The sequence below is a fragment of the Loxodonta africana genome, chromosome 2 (genome assembly GCF_030014295.1).
Source record: "Loxodonta africana isolate mLoxAfr1 chromosome 2, mLoxAfr1.hap2, whole genome shotgun sequence".
NCBI classification, from domain to species: domain Eukaryota; kingdom Metazoa; phylum Chordata; class Mammalia; order Proboscidea; family Elephantidae; genus Loxodonta; species Loxodonta africana.
Window position 1 is genome coordinate 74,875,351 of NC_087343.1, and position 21,139 is coordinate 74,896,489.

A 21,139-nucleotide genomic window follows, 5' to 3' on the forward strand; every position below is an offset into this window, starting at 1 on the left:
ATGTGAAGTACAAACAATAAACATTTTAATTAAAAGGAAAAAAATTAATGTATGCTGGGTGACCACGGAAGAAACAGGCCTAGAAAGTAAAAATCAAAAGGATTTAGATAGGTAGAGAAGAAAATATAAAGCATTCAGGGAAGACCACGAGCCAAAAAAAGCATGAAAGCAAAAATAAACACAGTATATTTGAGGGGTTAGTGAGGCAACAAATCCAACTAGAATCAAGCTCACGTTATGGAGTAGTTGGAGGTAAGTCTAGATACATAATGTCCAGCAACAGGAAGACAGGTTACAAAACACCTTCAGTTAGCAGCTTGGATTGATAGGATATTAATCAATAATTTGCAAAGAAGCTTAAAAAACTCATTTTTTAAATTATAAAACTAACTTTTGTCATCTTCTTGTGTTAACCTCCATTATATGAGAGAAATGTGTTCCAATGTAGAACAGTTATTCTCGCTATATGATAAAAAAGCACTTAAAACCATTAAGTCATTTTACAGATAAGGAAAGTAATAACTAAGAGGTTAACTGACTTGTTCAAGATTACACTGCAACTTGGAAGCGGGGGGGGAGGGGGATGCTCCTTGCAGACTTGGTGAAGGGAAAGAGAGCAAAACAGTAGAAATTAAGGGTCTTGAAGAAATAAATCACAAAATCAGAAGACACTTCAATTCCCCACAACTGCAAAAGGCACCACTGGTAAAGGAAATATCACTCCACTGTAGGAACAGAAGAGGGCTCTCCAGAGGGCTCTCTGGAAGCAAGGTACAAAGTAAGCAACACAAACTCCTCATATCTCCACTGTCTGAGCTTGCTAAACCAGCAAAATAAGGCATTTCAAAATAAACAAAAAACAAAGTCATCCAATTTCACTGATAAACATTTTAGTTGATAAAACTTCCCAAATAACAACCACGAACAGATAAGTTATATTAGATATCCCAAAGCAGCACCTGCAATAAGGAAAAAAACCACTTGGAATAAAAAAAAAAATTAATTCCAAAGAGAAAAGGCCCAAAAAGGGAAAATCTGAATCCAGAGTTAAACAAAATCAGGAAAGAAAATGGAAGAAAAAGTAAGACTGACTACAAGGTATCCAAGGAAGAATACGTATGACAGAAAACCTAAAGGGTACCACAGAAAGGCATGAAAAGAGCCAAGGGAACAAAAACAAAATAAAAAAATAAAGTGGTATATAAAGATGATTGGTGAAGAATATCTAGTGTATCAATGGAGCCTCTGCAAAATAAAAACTAAAACAAACAAACCCTAAAAAAAAAAAAAAAAAAATCCTCAGAGTTTCCAAGCAAAAACACCAAGTCATTCACAAAATAAGGAAAATTAGTTAGCATCAGACTTTTTCATAGATACTCATGGGAAAAAAGTATGAGTCAAGGAATTTATATGCAGCCTAGATGTCCTTCAAGTAGCAAGACCATAAGCTAAGTTTAAAATGGGGAAGAATACTGTACTCACTAGCCTTTCCATAGGAATCTACTGGAGATAAGCTTCATCCAACCAAGATATGACTGGAAAAACTTTGGTTAAAAAAAAAAACCTGTTAGTATCAAATACACTTAATCGTAGATCTAAGAGAAAAGCAAAGGATATTAATGTCATATGTTCAGACAAAACAGAAACAATGCAGCATAAAACAGGGAGAAGGGAGAGAGAAAGGAGAAAGAATAACTTCATTATCCTTCACAAAAACAGTAGGTGGAAGTCAAAGGATACTACTATTTAAAACTGACAAACCAGATAATAAAACTTAAAATAGAAAAAAGTGGTCAAGAGCATTACAAAAAAGGTTACAGGATAACAGAAACTACTAGACGAGAAACACACACCTGGCTAAATACCAAGAGAAATTGGAAAAAAACAAACAAACAACAACAATACAAAGAAATACACCACGCAAAGACAGGAACATAATAAATAAAACAAAGTATAAAGTAATTATGGAGTTCTGAAGGGATGGCGATTGGAATCCAACCAGAGGTGTCTCAAAAGAAAGGCCTGTCGATTTACCTCTGAAAAGTCAGCCAATGAAAACCCTGTGGAACACAGTTCTACTCTGACACACCTGAGGTTTACATGAGTCGGCATCCAGATCTGATTTCAGTCACATAAAAAATGTGAATGGACTTAACTTGCCTATCAAAAGAAATGATTTTCAAATTGGTTCACAAAGCCAAGTCTAATCTACACTACATACAAAATAGACACCTGAAACAAAGCAATTCAGAAAGGTATAAATATAAAGGTTGCCCACTATCTCCACTACAATAAACTCTGTATTGGAGATAAAGTAATTAAATAAAACAACAAGAGATATAAGAATTGGAAAAGAAAAAGTAAAACTATCTGTATTTGCAGATATAATAAACTCTGTATTGGAGATAAAGTAATTAAATAAAACAACAAGAGATGTAAGAATTGGAAAAGAAAAACTAAAACTATCTGTATTTGCAGATATAGTCACGAGATTCAATAATAAAATGAACTCAATTATCTTTAAATTTGCAACCATTAATCTCAAGTAGGAGCCCCAGTGGCACAGCAGTTAAGAGCTCCGCTACTAATCAAAAGGTCTGCAGTTGGAATCCACCAGCTGCTCCTTGGAGACCCTATGGAGCAGTTCTACTCTGTCCTACAGGGTCGCTATGAGTTGGAATTACCTCGATGGCAACAGGTTTTTTGGTTTTAATTTCAAGTAGGCCTTATATTTCTTTAGTCCAACACTCACCCATTCTCTTAGAGGGGTGCTTTCTAACTTCTCTCTCCTCAAACCTCCAACACCTTCTCCCACATATTTGCTCCTAGCTAGTGACCTTGAGTCTTTCGCTGAGAAAACAACAGGAACCAAAAGAGAACTTTCACAATCTCCCACATCTGTACCCGTATAACTGCTACCACATAAACGGTCAGCATCCTAACAAAGGCCAAATCCATTTCCTCTTACCTATGCTAGGACATCACTCCAGCAATTACCATCAATTTTTTTGTCCTTACTGGATTTTTTCTATAAGCTTACAAACATACTATTTCTCCCATCTTACAAACAAAGATATAAAAACCCATCTAAACGAGAAACTTCCCTGTGCGCCTGTCAGTTTGTCGTACTGTGGGGGCTTTTCTGTTGCTGTAATTCTGGAAGCTATGCCACTGGTATTCAGATACCAGCAGGGTCACCCATGGTGGACAGGTTTCAGCTGAGCTTCCAGACTAAGACAGACTAGGAAGAAGGACCTGGGCATCTACTTCTGAAAAGAATTAGCCAGTGAAAACCTTATGAACAGCACAGAACACTGTCTGATATAATAATGCCAGAAGATGAGCCCCGCAGGTTGGAAGGCACTGAAAAGATGACTGGGAAAGAGCTGCTGCCGCAAAGTAGAGTCGACCTCAATGACGTGGATGGAGCTAGGCTTTGGGGACCTTCATTTGCTGATGTGGCACGACTCAAAATGAGAAGAAACAGCTGCAAACATCCATTAATAATTGGACCCTAAAATGTACACCTAGGAAAATTGGAAATCGTCAAAAATGAAATGGAACACATCAAGATCGATATCATAGGCATTAGTGAGCTGAAATGGACTGGAACTGGTCATTCTGAATCAGACAATCATATGGTCTACTATGCCGGGAGTGTAAACTTGAAGAGGAATGATCTTGCAGTCATCGTCAACAAGAACATTCCCAGATCTATCCTGAAGTACAATGTCAGTGATAGGATAATAACCATACGCCTACAAGGAAGACCAGTTAATATGTCTATTATTCAAATTTACACACCAATCACTAAAACCAAAGACGAAGAAATTTCAGATTTTAACTAACTTTTGCAGTGTGAAATTGATTGAACATGCAATCAGGATGCATTGATAATTACTGGCAATTGGAATGCAAAAGTTGGAAATAAATAAGGACTGGTAGCTGGAAAATACGGCCTTGGTAATAGAAACAATGCTGGAGATCGAATGGCAGAATTTTGCAAGACCAACGCCTTCTTCATTACAAATACGTTTTTTCACTAACATAAACGGTGACTATACACTTGGACATCACCAGGTGGAATACACAGGAATCAAATCCACCACATCTGTGGAAAGACACAATGGAAAAGCTCAATATCATCAGTCAGAACAAGGCCAGGGGCTGACTGCAGATCAGACCACCAATTACTCATATGCAAGTTCAAGTTAAACTGAAGAAAATAAGAACAAGTCCAATGTATGACCTTGGGTATATTCCATCTGAATTTAGAGACCATCTTAAGAACAGATTTGATGTGTTAAACACTGACTGCCAAAGATCAGACAAGTCGTGGAATGACATCAGGGACATGATCATGAAAAACGCAAGAAGTCTATAGAAAGACAGGAAAGAAAGAAACCTAAATGGATGTCAGGAGAGACTCTGAAACTTGCTTTTGAATATCGAGTAGCTAAAGCGAAATAAAAACATTACGAAGTAAAAGATCTGAACCAAAGATTTCAAAGCATCACTCAGGAAGACAAAGTATGATGATGATATGTGCAAAGACCTGGAGATAGAAAACCAAAAGGGAAGAACATGCTCAGCATTTCTCAAGCTGAAAGAACTGAAGAAAAACTTCAAGCCTCGAGTTGCAATACTGAAGGATTCTACTGGAAAATATTAAGCGACGCAGGACGCATCAAAAGAAGATGGAAGGAATACAGACAGTCACTATACCAAAAAGACTTGGTCGATGTTCATCTATCTCAGGAGGTAACATATGATCAGGAACCAATGGTACTGAAGGAAGAAGTTCAAGCTACACTGAAGGCACTGGCAGAAACAAGGCTCCAGGAATTAACAGAATACAAATTGAGATATTTCAACAAACAAATGCAGCACTGGAAGGACTCACTTGTCCATGCCAAGAAATGTGGAAGACAGCTACCTGGCCAAGTGACTGAAAGAGATCCATATTTATGTTTATTCCCAAGAAAGGTGATCCAACCAAATTTGGTAATTATCGAACAATGTCATTAATATAACATGCAAGTAAAATTTTTCTGAAGATCATTCAAAGGTAGCTGCAGCAGTATATCAACAGGGAACTGCCGGAAATTCAAGCCCAATTCAGAAGAGGACACGGAACAAGGGATATCATTGCTGATGTCAGATGGATCCTGGCTGAAAGTAGAGAACACCAGAAAGATGTTTACCTGTGTTTATTGACTATGCTAAGACATTTAACTGTGTGTATCATAACAAATTATGGATAAAGTTTCGGACAATGGGAATTCCAGAACACTCAATTTTGCTCGTGAGGAATCTGTACATGGATCAAGAGGCAGTCGTTTGAACAGAACAAGGGGATACTGTATGGTTTAAAGTCCAGAAAGGTATGCATCAGGGTTGTATCCTTTCACCACACATTTTCAATCTGTATGCTGAACAAATAATCCAAGAAGCTGTACTATATGAAGAAGAATGGGGCATGAGGGTTGGTGAAGACTTGTTAACAACCTGCGTTACGCAGATGACACAACCGTGATTGCTGAAAGGTGAAGAGGATTTGAAGCACTTACTGATGAAGATCAAAGACCACAGCCTTCAGTGTGGATTACACCTCAACATAAAGAAAACAAGAAACCTCACAACTGAACCAATAAGCAACATCATGATAAAAAAACACTGAGGTTGTCAAGGATTTCATTTTACTTGGATCCACAATCAACATCCATGGAAGCAGCAGTCAAGAAATCAAAAGACTCACTGAGTTGGGCGAATCGGCTGCAAAAGACCTCTTTAAAGTGTCGAAAAGCAAGGATGTCACCTTGAGGGCTAAGGTGCACCTGACCCAAGCCACGATGTTTTCAATTGCCTCATATGCATGAGAAAGTTGGACAATGAATAAGGAAGACTAGAAGAATTGAAGCCTTTGAGTTGTGGTGTTGGCAAAGAATACTGAATATACCACGAACTGCCAAAAGAACGAACAAATCTGTCTTGGAAGGAGTACAATCAGAATGTTCCTTAAAAGCAAGGATGGCGAGACTACATCTACATCTCACGTACTTCGGACATGTTGTCAGGAGGGATCAGTCCCTGGAGAAGGACATCACGCTTGGTAAAGTGGAGGATCAGCGAAAAAGAGGAAGACCCTCAGGGAGATGGACTGACACAATGGCTGCAACAATGGGCTCAAGCGTGGCAACAGTTGTGAGGTTGGTGCACGACTAGATGGTGTTTGCGTTGTGCATAAGGTCACTATGAGTCGGAACCAACTTGATGGCACCTAACAACAACAAAAATGGGAAACTAATTTGCTCTGTAAACTTTTATCTAAAACACGATAAAAATAAACAAAAATAAGAAAATAAACTGGCTAGAACAACAACAACAAAAAAAACCCTTTCTACTCCACCTCACCCTCTATCTACTGGCAATTACTCTACCTCCTATTTACAATAAAACTCCTAGGTACATTTGTTTCCAACGCAATCTTGAATTTCTCCTTTCCCGCTATGGAACTCACTCCAATCAGATTTCACCCCCACCATTCCATGCGAAATCGACTCAGCGGCAACGCTTTTTTCTTTTTAGGATTGAACTCCTAATCTTCCCCCTTATAAACCGGCTCTACCTGAAGTCATCTTCATTTCAGTAAAGACAACCTCATCTTTTCAACGGTCAGGACAATCTGGGAGTTGTCCTTAACTTTCCTCTCTCTCTAACTTCCACATCGAATTCATCTGCAAGACCTGTTGCTTCTGATTTGAAGATATATCCAGAATCCAAACACTTTGCACTAACTCTAATGCTAACATCCTGATCCAGGTCTGGACCATTTCATTAGACTCCTACTTGGTTTCTCTGTTTCATCCTGGTCCTGTCCTCTCTTCCTCCCAGTCACATACAGGGGAACAAATCAAAGTTCTGTCAAGCTACGGTACGGCCTAGCTCAAAGCCATCACGGCGCCCCTAGCAGATCGAGTTTGCAGGAAGGAGAGTGGGGCATAGAGCAGGGCTGGCCAGGCCCCGCCCCGCAGCCAGGGAAAGCGCGAGGCCAGGAGAAGCGCACTCAGAGCGCGCACCGGTAGCCCGGAGGGAGACAGCGCCGGCCGTGACCTCACCTGGCCTGTGCCACGCCGGAACAGCACCGCATCTTCCTGCTCTGGGACACCACCGCTACCGCCCATTGCCATGGCGAGTCTACTGCGGGATCCGCGGCGTGAGGCTCGGGCTCTTCTGAGTGACGACTTCCGCTGCCCGGGGCTTCTGGGAGCGGAAGAGCACGGTGGTCTGGAGGGTGGCTGGGTAATGGAAGGACTGTGCGTCCTCTCTAGTGAGTACTACCAATCTCCGATTTTGGCCGCTTTGCTTTTTTCCACCTCATATCCCCCTCAATCTTTCAATTTCACATTTTCGTTCGACCACAGTGTTTTTATGTTAAACAATTTTTTTATTGGAAAATAATGTTCATTGCGGGTAATTTAGAAAATAGGGGTAAGCAATAGAGTAATAGTCAGTGCAACTTAGTAACCAGTAATAATATAGCTACTATTTTTAATGTGCTTTTAAGACTTTTACCTATTTGTTTATGTATACCTCACGACAACACTATGAATTAGGGGCTGTTGCTTATCATGCAGGAGCCCTGGTGGTGCAGTGGCTAAAGCGTTCTGCTGCTAACCAAAAGGTCCGGTGGTTCAACCCACCAGCTGCTCTGTGGGAGAAAGATGTGGCCATTCTGCTTCCATGAAGATTTACAGCCTTGGAAACCCTATAGGGAAGTTCTGCTCTACCCCACAGTGTCCCTATGAGTCCGAATCGACTTGATGGCAGTGGGTTTGGTGGTTTCTGCCTTCCATGCAGAGTCCCTGAGGGAGCGCGACAATTTAAGCACTTGACCACTAACCGAAAAGTTGGCAGTTCAGATCTACTACCTTGGAAGAAAAACCTAGTTATCTACTCCTGAAAGGATACAGCCATTGAAAACCCCGTTGAGTGCAGTCCTACTCTGATACACACAGTTGCCTTGAGTTCACATCCACTTAAGGGCAACTGGTTAATGGAGTTCCATGCAAAGAGACCTAAGTTGGATTCTAGCCTATTCACCTTATTTACAGCCACGACCGCCCCATCAGTGGAGATTTACATGTTGCTATGATTCTGAATGAATGGAAACCTTGGTGGCATAGTGGTTAAGTGCTATGGCTGCTAACCAAAGGGTTGGCAGTTCGAATTCGCCAGGTGCTCCTTGGAAACTCTGTGGGGCAGTTCTACTCTGTCCTATAGGGTCGCTATGAGTCGGAATCAACTCGATGGCACTGGGTGGGTTTTTTTATGATTCTGAATGGGTGTCAGTGGAGCTTTCAGAATAAGATGGACCAGGAAGAAAGGTGTGACCATCTACTTTTGAAAATCAACCAATGAAAACCCAATGAATCCAAAAGTCTGATCCCCAACCAAACATGGGGATGGAGCAGGACTGTGCAGTATTTAGTTCAGTTGTGCATGTGGTTGCCGTGAGTTAGGGCCAACTGAACTACAGCTAACAACATTCCCATTTTAAAGATGGAAGAAACTGAAGCACAGAGCATTTACAGAGCTGCCTGGAATCCAAGCAACAAAGGTCATGAGAAGATGCTCAACATCACTACTCTTGTTGTTAGATGAGCTCCTTGTTGCAGCCACTGTGTCAATCCATCTCATTGAGGGTCTCCCTCTTTTTCAATGACGCTCTACCAAGCACGCCCTTCTCCAGGGACTGGTCCCTCCTCATAACATGTCCAAAGTACATGAGACATCCTCTTTTCTAAGGAGTGTTCTGGCTGTACTTCTTCCAAGAAAGATTTATTCATTCTCTGGCAATCTATGGTATACAGTATTAAATGTTCATCACCAACACCATGATTCCAAGACATCAGTTCCTTCTTTGGGCTCGTCTACGCCAAGAAATTTGCAAGACAGCTACCTGGCCAACCGACTGGAAGAGATCCGTGTTTATGCCTAGTTCCAAGAAAGATGATCCAACCAAATTAAGAAATTATCAAACAATGTCATTAATATCACACGCAAGCAAAATTTTGCTGAAGATCATTCAAAAGCAGCTGCAGCAGTATATCAACAGGGAACCAACAGAAATTCAGGCTGGATTCATAAGAGGATGTGGAACCAAGGATATCACTGCTGATGTCAGATGGATCCTGGCTGAAAGCGGAGAATACCAGAAGGATGTTTACCTGTGTTTTATTGACTATGCAAAGGCATTGGACTGTGTGGATCATATGGTGAGGTGTAATCCATACTAAAGTCTGTATTCTTTGATCTTCATTGGTAAGAGCTTTAAGTCTTGTTCACTTTCAACAAGCAAACATGTGACTCTTAGGGATATGCAAATTTAAACCATGATATCACTGCCACCCACCAACGTGACTAAAGATAGAAGGACTGACAATACCTGGCGAAGCTGTGGAGCAATGGAACTTTCCTATATCGCCAGTAAGAAAAATAAAATAAAAAAAGAGCCATTGCTGTCAAGTTGATTCCAACTCATAGCGACCCTGTAGAACAGAGCAGAACTGCCCCATAGGGTTTCCAAGGAGCGGTTGGTGGGTTCAAACTGCTGACTGCTGACCTTTTGATTAGCAGCCTGAACTCTTAACCACTTCGCCACCAGGGCTCCTATATTACTGGTAGGAGTGTAAAATAGTATAGCCATTTGTTATGGATTGAATTGTGCCCCCCTCTCCAAAACATGTGTTGAAACTCTAAACCCTAGGCCAATGGATGTAATTCTATTTGGAAATAGGGGTTTCTTGGTTAATTGGGCCAAACCTATGCAGGGTGAGTCCCAAACCCAGCAATTTCTGAGTTATAAAAAGAACAGATTAGACAGAGATATGTGCACATACTGGGGAAGACAGATGTCATGTGAGGATACCCAAGAACCAGGGAACCCCGGGCCTACCAAGGAAGGAATCAATATAGCTGACACCCTCATTTAGGCTTTTAGCCTCCTGAACTTTGAGAAAATAAATTTCTGTTCTTTAAAACCACCTACTTGTGATATTTATTACAGCAGCACTAGGAAACTAAAAAAAAAAAAAAAAAAGTTGTCACTAAGTCAACTGTGACTCATGGAACAGAGAGCAGGTGTGTTAGATGAGAACTGTGCTCCATAGGATTTACAATGGCTGATTTTTAGATGTAAAGCACCAGGCCTTTTCTGAGGCACCTCTGGGTGTATAGTCAAACCTCCAGCGTTTTGGTTAGCAGCTGAGTTGAGTATGGTAACCTTTTGCACCACCCAGAGCCTCCCCTTCTATTTTTTTCTAATGGACTCTTACTGATAAATTAGAGCTTTTCATAGATTAGAGACATAAAAACTTAAGCAGATGATGGAGTTTTAAAACATTTTTTTCTTTCGTTCTAATGAATGCAATTTTTGTTTTTTTCCTGTGTAAATACATTCTGTTTTGACTTTTCACACCTCTGTGTCTGAGAGGTCTTTTTCTTTCCCAGTAAGTCTTGACCTGAAAGGAAAAAATCACAGGTTTTTTTTTTTTTTCCTTTCTCCATCTCTCAGGAACATAGAATATGGATTTATGTGACTAAGTACTTTCTGCACTAGCAAGTGTACTTTTTTTTCTTTTTTTGAAATAATTAAAGATTCACAGGAACTTGAAAAGATAGTACAGAGGTCCTAGTGTATCCTTCGCCTGGTTTCCACCAATGGTTACATTTTACATGACTATAGTACAGTATTAAAACCAGGAAATTGACTTTGGTACAGTGGCTGTGTATCTTCCACTAATTGTCATCACCACAGCAATGAAGATACAGAACCATCAACACCACAAAGATCTCCCTGGTGCTCCCCCTTTATAGTTATGCCCACCCCCGGCCCCCACCATCTCATCTATATAACCTTGAAAATGTTTGTTACATTTATTACTGAAGCAGATCACCAGGCCTTTTTTCGAGGTGCCTCTGGGTGGACTTGAACCTCCAACCTTTTAATTAGCAGCTGAGTTGTGTTATTGTTTATACCACCTAGGGACTATTAGCCATTCATAAAGATAATATCTTTTAAAATGTGATTATATAGCAAATACTTTATGAGATAAAGTTGTATGAGGTAGTATAATCAACATTCTTACTCAGTTTTGACCTAGTGAATAAATTTAACCACAATTTCATAAAAATAATACATCAAGTATTTTTCAGTTTAATTTTGGTGGTTCTCATCAGTGCTTATCACTAAAGGCAACTAGGAACTTATCTTAAGAAGCTAACACTTGAAGACATTATGCTGAGCAAAATAAGCCAATCACAAAAGATCAAATATTGTATGAGATCACTTATATAAAAAAACAAGAAAAGGCAAAGGTATAGAAACCAAAGTTTATTAGTGGTTACGGGGCATGGGGGAGGGGAAAAAGGGGAGTTAACAGTGATGGAAAAGTTGCATTAAGGTTAGGGTTGCACAGCCAATTATTGTAATTGCTGCCAATAAGTTGTACACCTGTAAAAAGTTGAATTGGCAACGTTGTGTGACATATTTACAACAACAGAAAAAGCTGCTGAGGCTGCTTATGAACACCTCATGGGATTTAGTTCCTTGATTGGAGGTTTAGGGTCACGGTTTCATGGGACATCCCCGTTAATTGCCCTAATAGCGTGTTTAATGCTTCCGTTCTATCTCCCAGTGCATTGCGTAGTGCCTGGGATCTTAAAAGCTTGCAGAGCTTCCAAGGCACAATTGGTCTCTATTCACCTGGAGCAATAGAGCAAGAAGGGCAGTCAGGAACAGGAGGAGGATATGGAATGTGTGGGTTATTGTTTCTGTGAACAACTGCCTCCTTTGTCATGAGACCAGAAAAACTGGATGGTAATCAGCTACCATTACTGAACATTTTTATCAAAGATTCCAAAGAAGAATCCTGATGCAAAGGGAGAAAATGTGGAACAGAATTTCAAATTCTCATTGATTCCAGACTTCTGGAGCCATGGAGGGAGAATAAACCCCTGAAACAATTGTCCTGAGATAATCTTTAAACCTTAAACCAAAACTATCCCCTGAAGTCTTCTTAAAACTGAGTAACGGTTTAGCTTAACCAGTTAAAAAAAGAGTCTGCCTTGAGCATTATCCTCTTTTAAGAACTATCTATATAGAATAAAATTGACAATATCAACTACAATGATTAGATAGGAACCTTGGGGCAGTGAGTTTATGTTAATGAGAGGAACAACTCCAGAAAGGAGGGTGAGAATGGTTGCACCAACTTAAAAAATATAATCAACGTCATTAAATTGTATATGTAGAAACTGTTCAAAAAAAGTTAATGTTGACATATTGTGATAAATGTAATATCACTGAACAATTTATATGGAAATTATCAAATGGAAACCTAACTTGCTGTGTAAACTTTCAACAAAAACGCAATAAAATACTATTTAAAAAAAAGGAAGCTAAGATGCTCTCTGTTTAACCATCACCAGTTGCTGTCCAGTCAATTCTGCCTCATGGTGCCCCCACGTCTTTCATAGTAAAACTGCACATAGGGTTTTCAAGGCTGTGACCTTTTGGAAGCAGATCCTGAGGCCTCTCTTCGCAGTTGCCTCTGGATGCGTTCCAACCACCGACCTTTCAGTAAGCAGTCAAGCACTTAACCATTATGTTTATTTTACATCATGCTAAACCTCTGACAAAGACGGTAAAGTATACAAATCTCATAAACTGACTGCCAAAGTCAATTTTATATTAGGTTTGCACTTTAGGGTTATATTTTTGAAAAGTTCAATAGTTTTTAAATGGATTGTAGACCCAAAGCTAAAGGTAGTAGTACGACCCTAGCCTTGAACAGAAAAGCTCTCTTTACAAAGTGGAACTTGAAAAGAATCCTATACAAAAGAGATTAAGCAGTTTCCTGGAAATGGGTAAAAACCTCATGTATAAAAACATGGAAAACCCTCCAGCAAAATATATGATATATAAAGTTAGGAGAATGATTTCAATAACCATTATTCCTTTTTAGCATATTTTTCAGTAACAGGTTAGAGTTTGATAAGTCAATCACAGTTTCTTACACAAGCCACTGATAGAAAAGGCATTCGGAAAGGACCAATAACTGCTGGAATCGACCTCAGTAGGTCACCTTGGGCAGGAGAAGCTGCTACCTCATATCTTCAGCAGGACTTACGAAAATTGCTAGTAATACACTACCTCCTCTTGAGGATGATCCAAGATAGTTATTTCTAATTATGCCTAGAAAGTTGTTTCCATGAGTTTGACATTTTCCAAATTTATACCGTAAAGTTGGTACTACTTCACCTAAATAATTTCCTCTTGCTTTGCTATAGTCAGTAAATGCATTAACTTTACCAATTAAAATTATTCTTGCACATTTTCCCTTACTGTCTTGTAACTGGCCAATTTCCCTCTTTAAAAGTTTAGCTATTAACCTTCCTTAAATATACAGCATAAGAAACTAAAGTGTCACTATACTCTGATAACAACGTTTTAAATTGTGTTCCTCTCAGATAACCTTTTCTATTTGCCTTGAGGAAATGCCTGATCATGTTGAAGTTAAAGTTCAAACCCATTATCTTAACAATAGATTCATTCAAGTAAATGCCACAAAAAATCAATCACAAATACTCAGTTTTGGATTTAAGTCTTAATGATAAATTATAGTCTAGAGATCTTTCTTATCCTATTATCCATGTTCTTTTAGAAACTGAAGTTTTCCCTTTGTAAGAATTGTTTTAAGTTCTGAAGTCTTAAGTTCTTCAACCGGATAGGAAACTTTAAATTACGCAGATTATTCTTTTTTTAATTCTGTAACGTAAAGCAAATAAGATATGTCCTAAGCATGAAAAGTTCTTTGTACTCATGGTTTATCATTCTGTGTAGGAATTCTGGAGATAGAATTACAGATATCAGATCCATAAAAATCTTTGTGCTACAGTCTTCTTCCTTATCCCTTTAATTAGAATGTAACTTAAGCTGTTGTAATTCTTCTGTCCTTGTGATTGCCATCATAGAAAGTTAGATTGTAGTTAACCCAAAAAATAAAGTTTTACTTTAAGCAAGAATCTGTGCTAATTGAAGATAAAACCACAGGCTAAGAAACTTTGTCTCATTTGATATCCTAAAGAGACACTTAAATTCTATCCTGGTATCATTGTTAAGTGACTACCACAAGATAATCAGAACCCTCATCAAGATAATTAAGTGACCTCTTGAACTGTCAGTTCAGATGGTGGTTGACACATTAGGTGATCAGTAAAAATTTGTTAAATTGCATTATGTGAAAAATCAAGTATTTGAATATTTACTTTGTTGTTGTTGGTTGCTGCTGAGCCTATTCTAGACTCATAGTAACCCCAAGTGACAGAGTATAACTACCCCCTAGGATTTTCTAGGCTGTAATCTTTATGGGAACAAATCACCAGGTCTGTCTCCAGGGAGCCACTGGGTGGGGTTGAACTGCCAACCTTTCTGTTAGCAACTGAGTGCTTAAAGTTTCCTTATTTACTACTTCAACGGCATTTATATTCTCTTGACGTAATGATGCATATATGATCTCAAGCCTTCCTTTCTTTAGATTAACGTATTTCCTTATTTTTAACTACCATCAAGTCACAAATTTTGGAAGAGGTTCAAGAAGACTTAAAATGGCATTCAAAAAAAAAAGGCACTCATTCCAAAAAATGTTAAAGATATAAGTAGCTCATTTAGTTGCTATTCCAGGTGGTTTGTAGTATCTATTGTAAATTCAAGCAAACCTGCTGATTACAAGCAAGAGTATACAAATGGATTTTAAATTCTATTATACAATAAAATTGATTTTAAAGATCTAGTTTAACAAAGTTTATGACAAAGACTCTAGATTTATATGAGATCTTATCTGGTTACATTATCTACATAATAAAAGGTATAAATGTTCACTGCTGATAAAAAATAATGTTCACCAATATGTTACATGCATGGTTAGTGTTTTATTTTTCAAAGAATGGTTCTAAAACATTACACTAAGTCAGGCTGAAAGGTCAAGTTTAAAATAGACTGTTTTAGAAGGATAAGCTATAACATATGTAGTGACTGTTCACTCTATAAAATCTTGATCTTAGAGTGTATGATACACCTAGTTGGCAGTAGCACCCAGGTTTTCCAAATTAGCCAGTCATCATTTTTCTCTTGTCTGCAGAGACTTCTTCTCATTAGCTGCCTTCTGCTTTTGTTGCATGATCTCAGAATCCCTATAATGGGAGAAAAGGCTGTTAAATTGTTACAGAAAAATTTATTTCATTTCCTCACTTGTTTTCTACATAACCCACTCAGCGTATTAGTAAGCAAGTAAAAAGCAGAAATAAACATTCATGTCTTTCCAATGGAAAAGCAAAAAATATTGGCTTTGAAGTCAGATCTTATGATAAATACCATGTCTACTACTACCATGACCTTGGACTAATAACCTCAAAGCCCTTTCAAAATGGGAGCGATACATATCAAGGTTGTTCTGAGGAACAGCTATGAATATTTATAAAAGTTTCTGATATTAAGTAGCTATATGATTTAAGGTATAATAAAATCTGTTGATTTTTAACACCCAACCCCCAGAAAAATGAGAACTGGGTGTAGGGCCCAGACTTGGGTAGCTTTCAAAGTTTCTCAGGTGATTCTAACGTGCATCCAGGATTAAGAAGCACTGATAAGCCAGAATGAAGCATAAGTAAATTATTCACACAACCTCCAGGTTACACATGGACAATAAAAGTTAACTCTGGTTAGCCTTTTTAGAGGAAACGCTGGTGGCATAGCGGTTAACTGCTACAGCTGCTAACCAAAGGCTCAGCAGTGTGAATCTGCCAGGCACTCCTTGGAAACTCTGTGGGGCAGTTCTACTCTGTCCTCTAGGGTTGCTATGAGTCGGAATCAACTCGATGGCACTGGGTTTGGTTTTTTTGGTTCTAGCCTTTTTAGAACCAGGAATACATTTATTTTTTACTTAAGATGCAGTCTCACTTAAGTATTTCCGTAGCACTTTTGTATTGTCAGATATAGTCTCACATCAAGCTGTGTAAATGCATTCTTTCCAAACTGATGGAGCTTCAGAAGTCCGTATGGCTACACATACTTCTTTATTATATCTCCTTCCAAACAGTCCAACTATAATCAAGTCACTTGTTTGTCACCTGGGCTAGTTTGGCTAGGTTTTCCACTTTGACAATGTTGTATCCCTAGCACCTAATGGTGCCGTGCATATGGAAGATGTTCTATTATTTTTCTGAATCAAATTCTTATGGTTGCATTGGAGTTGCATGAGATTCTCTGCAAGACAGCTTCAGAGCTTTAAATTCTTCATCCATGGATAGGCTAATGTGTATCCAATGTGGTTTTAGTGTCCAGCACACAAAAGATATCAGTAGCTATTACCCCTTTCTGTAGGTTAGGCCCAGTTCTACAAAGGGTTTACAAAATGCTTTTCACTCTCCAAAATGTGCTTCAATCAAAACTTCAGAGAATTGTGAAATCCATTAAGTACCACTTACCTCTGCTTTCTCTGAGAGGTAGTCAAGCTATCCTCTTTTCTTTTTCCCTTGCTAATTTCCTGGGTTTTCTTCATGTTTTTCTGGCGGGCAAGTTCTCTTTGATTTCCACCTACAAAGAGAAACAGTCGTGTTCTTTTTCCACTTCCAGAATTATTAATAATTCCATTAAAGGGCTCTTGTTCAAGTGCATCTCAAGTTTGCTTTTTAATAGATAAGCCGGCCAAGTACTGCCACTGCATGGGGTTCCCAGATCTGACAGGGAGTAAGCTTAACTGTAAACACTTACGGGCTTAAGGGTATTATCACACCAGTCAAGGTATTCACGGGCTATAAATATCAAACCTTTTAAAACGGGCATTCCAACCGTCTAAGGGAGCCAGTATTCCTAAATAAGTTCTGGCTTTTGACGGGTGTGGGTGGGGAGAAAAAGGTAGACACAAAGAGATCACACACCGCACAAGTTCAGCTCTTCACAATTCGACCTTTTAGCTAGCAAACGCAGATGTTTGTAAAACATTACCTGTGACCGCCAAACAAAAGAACCAGGCAAGAGGCGCAGTCGGAGCCCCTAGTCCTCATTAGGCCTTACGACTTTAGGTACCATCTATAGACCGCCTCCAGACAAGGCCCGGGCTGCCCCTCCACATCTCCCGGAGAGAGGGGAGGGGGTGTTCTTTAAACGTGTCTTACAGTGCAAACCTGCACCTGAGGGGCAAGCAGACCGGCCTTTCGGGCCGGACCCAAGAGCTCCTTCGAGCAGGCGGCGAAACCCCGGAGGAAAAGCGTCCCTTCTCCTCTGCAGAGTGACGGCAGGGTTCCCATCCCGCCCGACAGAAGGGGATCACCAGGTGGCCCCCAATTCTCCCTCCAGCCGCGCCCCGGGGCGGCCTCGGGACAGTGCTGGGTTCCGGGCGTGGCGGGGCGGGAGGCTTCCCCGCGGCTTCCCCACCCCTGCGCACACTCACGGGCCATGCCGACCACTGAACAGAGCCTGGAAGAGAGAGACTCAGAAAAACAACGGTTCCCTCCCACGCACAGCCGCGGTCACCACCAGTCGATCTGGAAGGCTAAGCGCGAGCCGACCCTTTGCGGGGCGACGCCACGGCACCGTCAGCAGCCCCGCCCACGGCGACCTGACAACAGACACCAGCGTGGCCCGCGAGCGACTGCGCGTGCGCGGGCGGGTGAGCGGTCCCTGGCTGGGGCGCGTGAGCCGCAGCGCGTGGAGAATTGGCCACGCCCCTGGCAGAGTCCAGAAACCAGGTCTGAGAGAGACGCGTGCGGGTTTTCGTCATTGTGTACCGGGCACTGGGGCTTGACCAGCTTCCCTTTTTTAACAAACGACAATAAGCAGTACAGTGTCTCACTCTTCGACGAAGAACTTTCATTCATTGCCTTCCAGAGGCAGGAAGGAGGGGAAGGGCCTTGAACAGATTGCGGGTTAACTCTGCGAAAGAAACTGTCAGCCCTTTGCATGTCTTCTTATTTTCTCAACAACCCTGCAAAGTAGTCCTCATTGTTCTCATTTTACAGAAGAGGAAACTGAGCCTCTGAGATCATAAGCGACTAGCTCTAACAGGTAGGAGGAATCGGTGGAAGCGAGACTCAAGTTTAAGACTGACTCTAAAGCCTATGCATTTCCCATTTTTCCCGAGGGCCGCCGTCACCGTCGACAGTTGTTTAGGAATTCCAGGTTACTGAACCTGTGTTTGGGTTGTGTGAACGCAGCCTTAGGGTTGATTCAGAATAGCCCAGAATAACCTCTCTCGGCGGAACCTACATAAACGCGGTGGAGCACCTGCCATTGCTAGAAGTATGAATAGGTTCTAATTGTTTAGTGGATACTTATTTTCTTCACTTACTCCATTAATGATTATAAATTGAGAAGTGTGTACAGATGGTCTGAACACCCTAAAATTGCCTTAAAAAAACTTCTATTTTGGAAGATTTCTAACATATACAAAAGTATAGAAAATACTGTAGTGGACCCTTAAGTATATATAACAAGCTTCAACAGTTATTACCTCATAAAATCGCCTATTTTAGGGAAGGTGGGAGAAAGTGGTGAAGACTATGGGCTCTGGAAATGGAATGTCTGGGTTGAAAGCCCAAGTCGAACAATAAGCAGCAGTGTGAGACTTGGACAAGTTATTTGTGGTAGTTTCCTTACCTGTAAAATGGAGAGATAATTGTAACTTCCTCATTAATTGAATTAATATATTTGAAGTACTAAGTGTCCAATATATGGTAGCACTCAATGTAAGCAATTGTCATTATTCTTTCAACCTTAGAGAGCCTTGGGTAGCAGCACACATGATCAGTCTCCCCACACCTCACCCCTCCTCCTCAATACTGCTCACAGGTCAGGTCAGGTATCTGTTTCCACTTTGTGAGCCTTTTCTTGAGTAACTTGAGCAGAGGGAAAAGACTGACTTTTTGACACGGTTCTTTTCAGAGACAGAGAGACCATTTTAAGAGGCAGGGGAGTGAAAGAATTTGGAATTGGAAGGTAAGTGTTGTTACGTGTTCTCAACTTACACTCTAGTTGCACTTTTTCTTTTAGCTGAAAATAAAATTTTTGAGTTGTAGGAGTATAGCCATGTACACAAGATGTATTGTGTGTCTGCCAGAGAAAACTGGAGACTTAAAATTACTATAATGCCACTAAGAATTTTACTCCATAAACTCAGATGTGTAACAAATGCCTTGTGACCTTATATTTAATAACAAAATTAAATCTGACTCTGCCCCATATGTTTACTAGTGGGAAATTAAACCTTCATCATTCTTCGACTTCCTTACAGAGTTGCGTGAATGTTTAGGACTCACAGGTGAAGCAGACCATTTGAGGAGAGGCCCTGGTCTTCAGTTTATACTAGAACGTGTTAAGGCTGTATGGTCCTGGTCAGTGGCTCCAAGATTTCTGAGAAATCTTTGGCAGGGGTTTCTTTGTTGAGTTCTTAAGCATCTCTAGGTATGTCTGAAATCTTATTGCCTTTCCAGAGTACAGGAGGGAGCTACTCTAAGAACCCACATATCTCCATTTTCTTCTCAGCTTTGCTTTTCTGCTCTCAAAAGCACATGCCGTCCTTAAATGGAAAGATATTCCATGTTCATGGATTGGAAGACTTATTATTAGGATGTCAGTACTACCCAAAGTGATCTGTAGATTCAACATAATTCCAAATAAAATTCCAACACCTTTCTTTACAGAAATGGAAAAACCAATCCTTACCTTTAAATGGAATGGCAAGAGGCCCAGAATACCTAAAACCATGTTAAAAGAGAACAAAGTAGGAAGACTCACGCTTCCTGATTTTAAAACAATGAGTTGGAATCGACTCAACAGCGATGGGTTTTTATGGATACTGCTACAGTAATCAAAACAGCCTGGCATTGGTATAACAATAGAAAGATAGACCAACAGAATAGAATTGAGAGTCCAGAAATAAACCCACATACATCTATGGTCAACTGATATTTTACAAGGGTGCTAAGTCCATTAGATGGGCAAAGAAGAGTCTCTTCAATAAATGGTCCTGGGAAAATTGAATTTCCACATGTAGAAAAATGAAACAGGATCCATGCCTCACACCACACAAAAGCAAATTTAAACTGGATTAAAGACCTAAACCGTGCAAACTAAAACTGTAAAATTCTGAGGAAAAAAAGCAGGACCAACACTGTCAGGCCTAGCTTTTAACAATGGATAATCAAATATAATAACAAATATGCAACCAGCAAAACACAAAATAAATAAATGGGACTTCATAAAAATTAAAATTTTTTTGTTCCTAAAAAGACTATACCAAAAAAGTTAAAAGACAAGCTACCAATTGGAAGAATATCTTTGGAAACCACATATCCAACAAGAATCTAATAACCAAGGTATATATAAAATGTCAACAACTTAACAACAAAAAGACAACACAATCAAATGGGCAAAGGCCTTGAATAGACATTTCACCAAAAAGGTCATTCAAATGGCCACCAACCACAGGAACCGATGCTCAGTGTCATTAGCCATTTAAAAAAAAAAACCAAACCTGTTGCCATCGAGTCGCTTCTGACTCATAGTGACCGTATACAGGACAGAGTGGGACTGCCTCGTAGGGTTTCCAAGGAGTGCCTGGTGGATTTGAACTGCCAACCTTTCGATTAGCAGACATACTCTTAACCATTATGCCATCAGGGTTTCTAGCATTAGCCATTACCGCATTAGCCATTACTGCATTAGCCATTAAAAAAAGCTGCAAATCAAAGCCACAGTGAGATATCATTTCACTCTCACTAGGATGTTCGTGTTGTTAGGTGCCATCAAATGGATTCTGACTCATAGTGACCCTATGCACAATACAATGAAACATCGCCCAGTCCTGCACTATCCTCACAAATTGTTGCTATGTTTGAGCCCATTGTTGGCAGCCGTTGTGTCAATCCATCTCATTGACGGTCTTCCTCTTTTTCAATGATCCCTGTTTTACCAAGTATGATGTCCTTCTCCAGGGACTAGGCCCTCCTGATAACATCTTCAAAGTATGTGAGATGAAGTCTCACCGTCCTTGCTTCTAAGGAGCATTCTGGCTGTACT

The 21,139-nt window shown here is 40.0% G+C and overlaps 2 protein-coding genes across 5 annotated transcripts in view; both read right to left on the reverse strand.

The window, feature by feature from the left end:
• Positions 1–7,252, reverse strand: part of LOC100657812 (survival of motor neuron protein) — a 30,618-nt gene extending 23,366 nt beyond the window's left edge. For 3 of the 4 annotated variants that reach the window (XM_010588202.3, XM_064272954.1, XM_010588199.3), the window contains exon 1: positions 7,119–7,252. In XM_010588202.3, coding sequence (XP_010586504.1) covers positions 7,119–7,190 — 72 coding nt within the window. In that variant the 5' untranslated portion in view covers positions 7,191–7,252. The remainder of the gene's footprint in view (positions 1–7,118) is intronic. The other variant, XM_003408086.4, reaches the window with a different exon arrangement.
• A 7,722-nt stretch (positions 7,253–14,974) lies between these two features.
• SERF1B (small EDRK-rich factor 1B) lies at positions 14,975–17,682 on the reverse strand. The gene is made up of 3 exons (XM_003408088.4): positions 17,514–17,682; positions 16,549–16,657; positions 14,975–15,255 (listed from the first exon to the last, which is right to left on the reverse strand). Exons 1-3 carry the CDS (start codon positions 17,518–17,520, stop codon positions 15,183–15,185), a joined length of 189 nt encoding a protein of 62 aa, XP_003408136.1. The 5' UTR covers positions 17,521–17,682; the 3' UTR covers positions 14,975–15,182.
• Between the last annotated feature and the right edge of the window lie 3,457 nt (positions 17,683–21,139).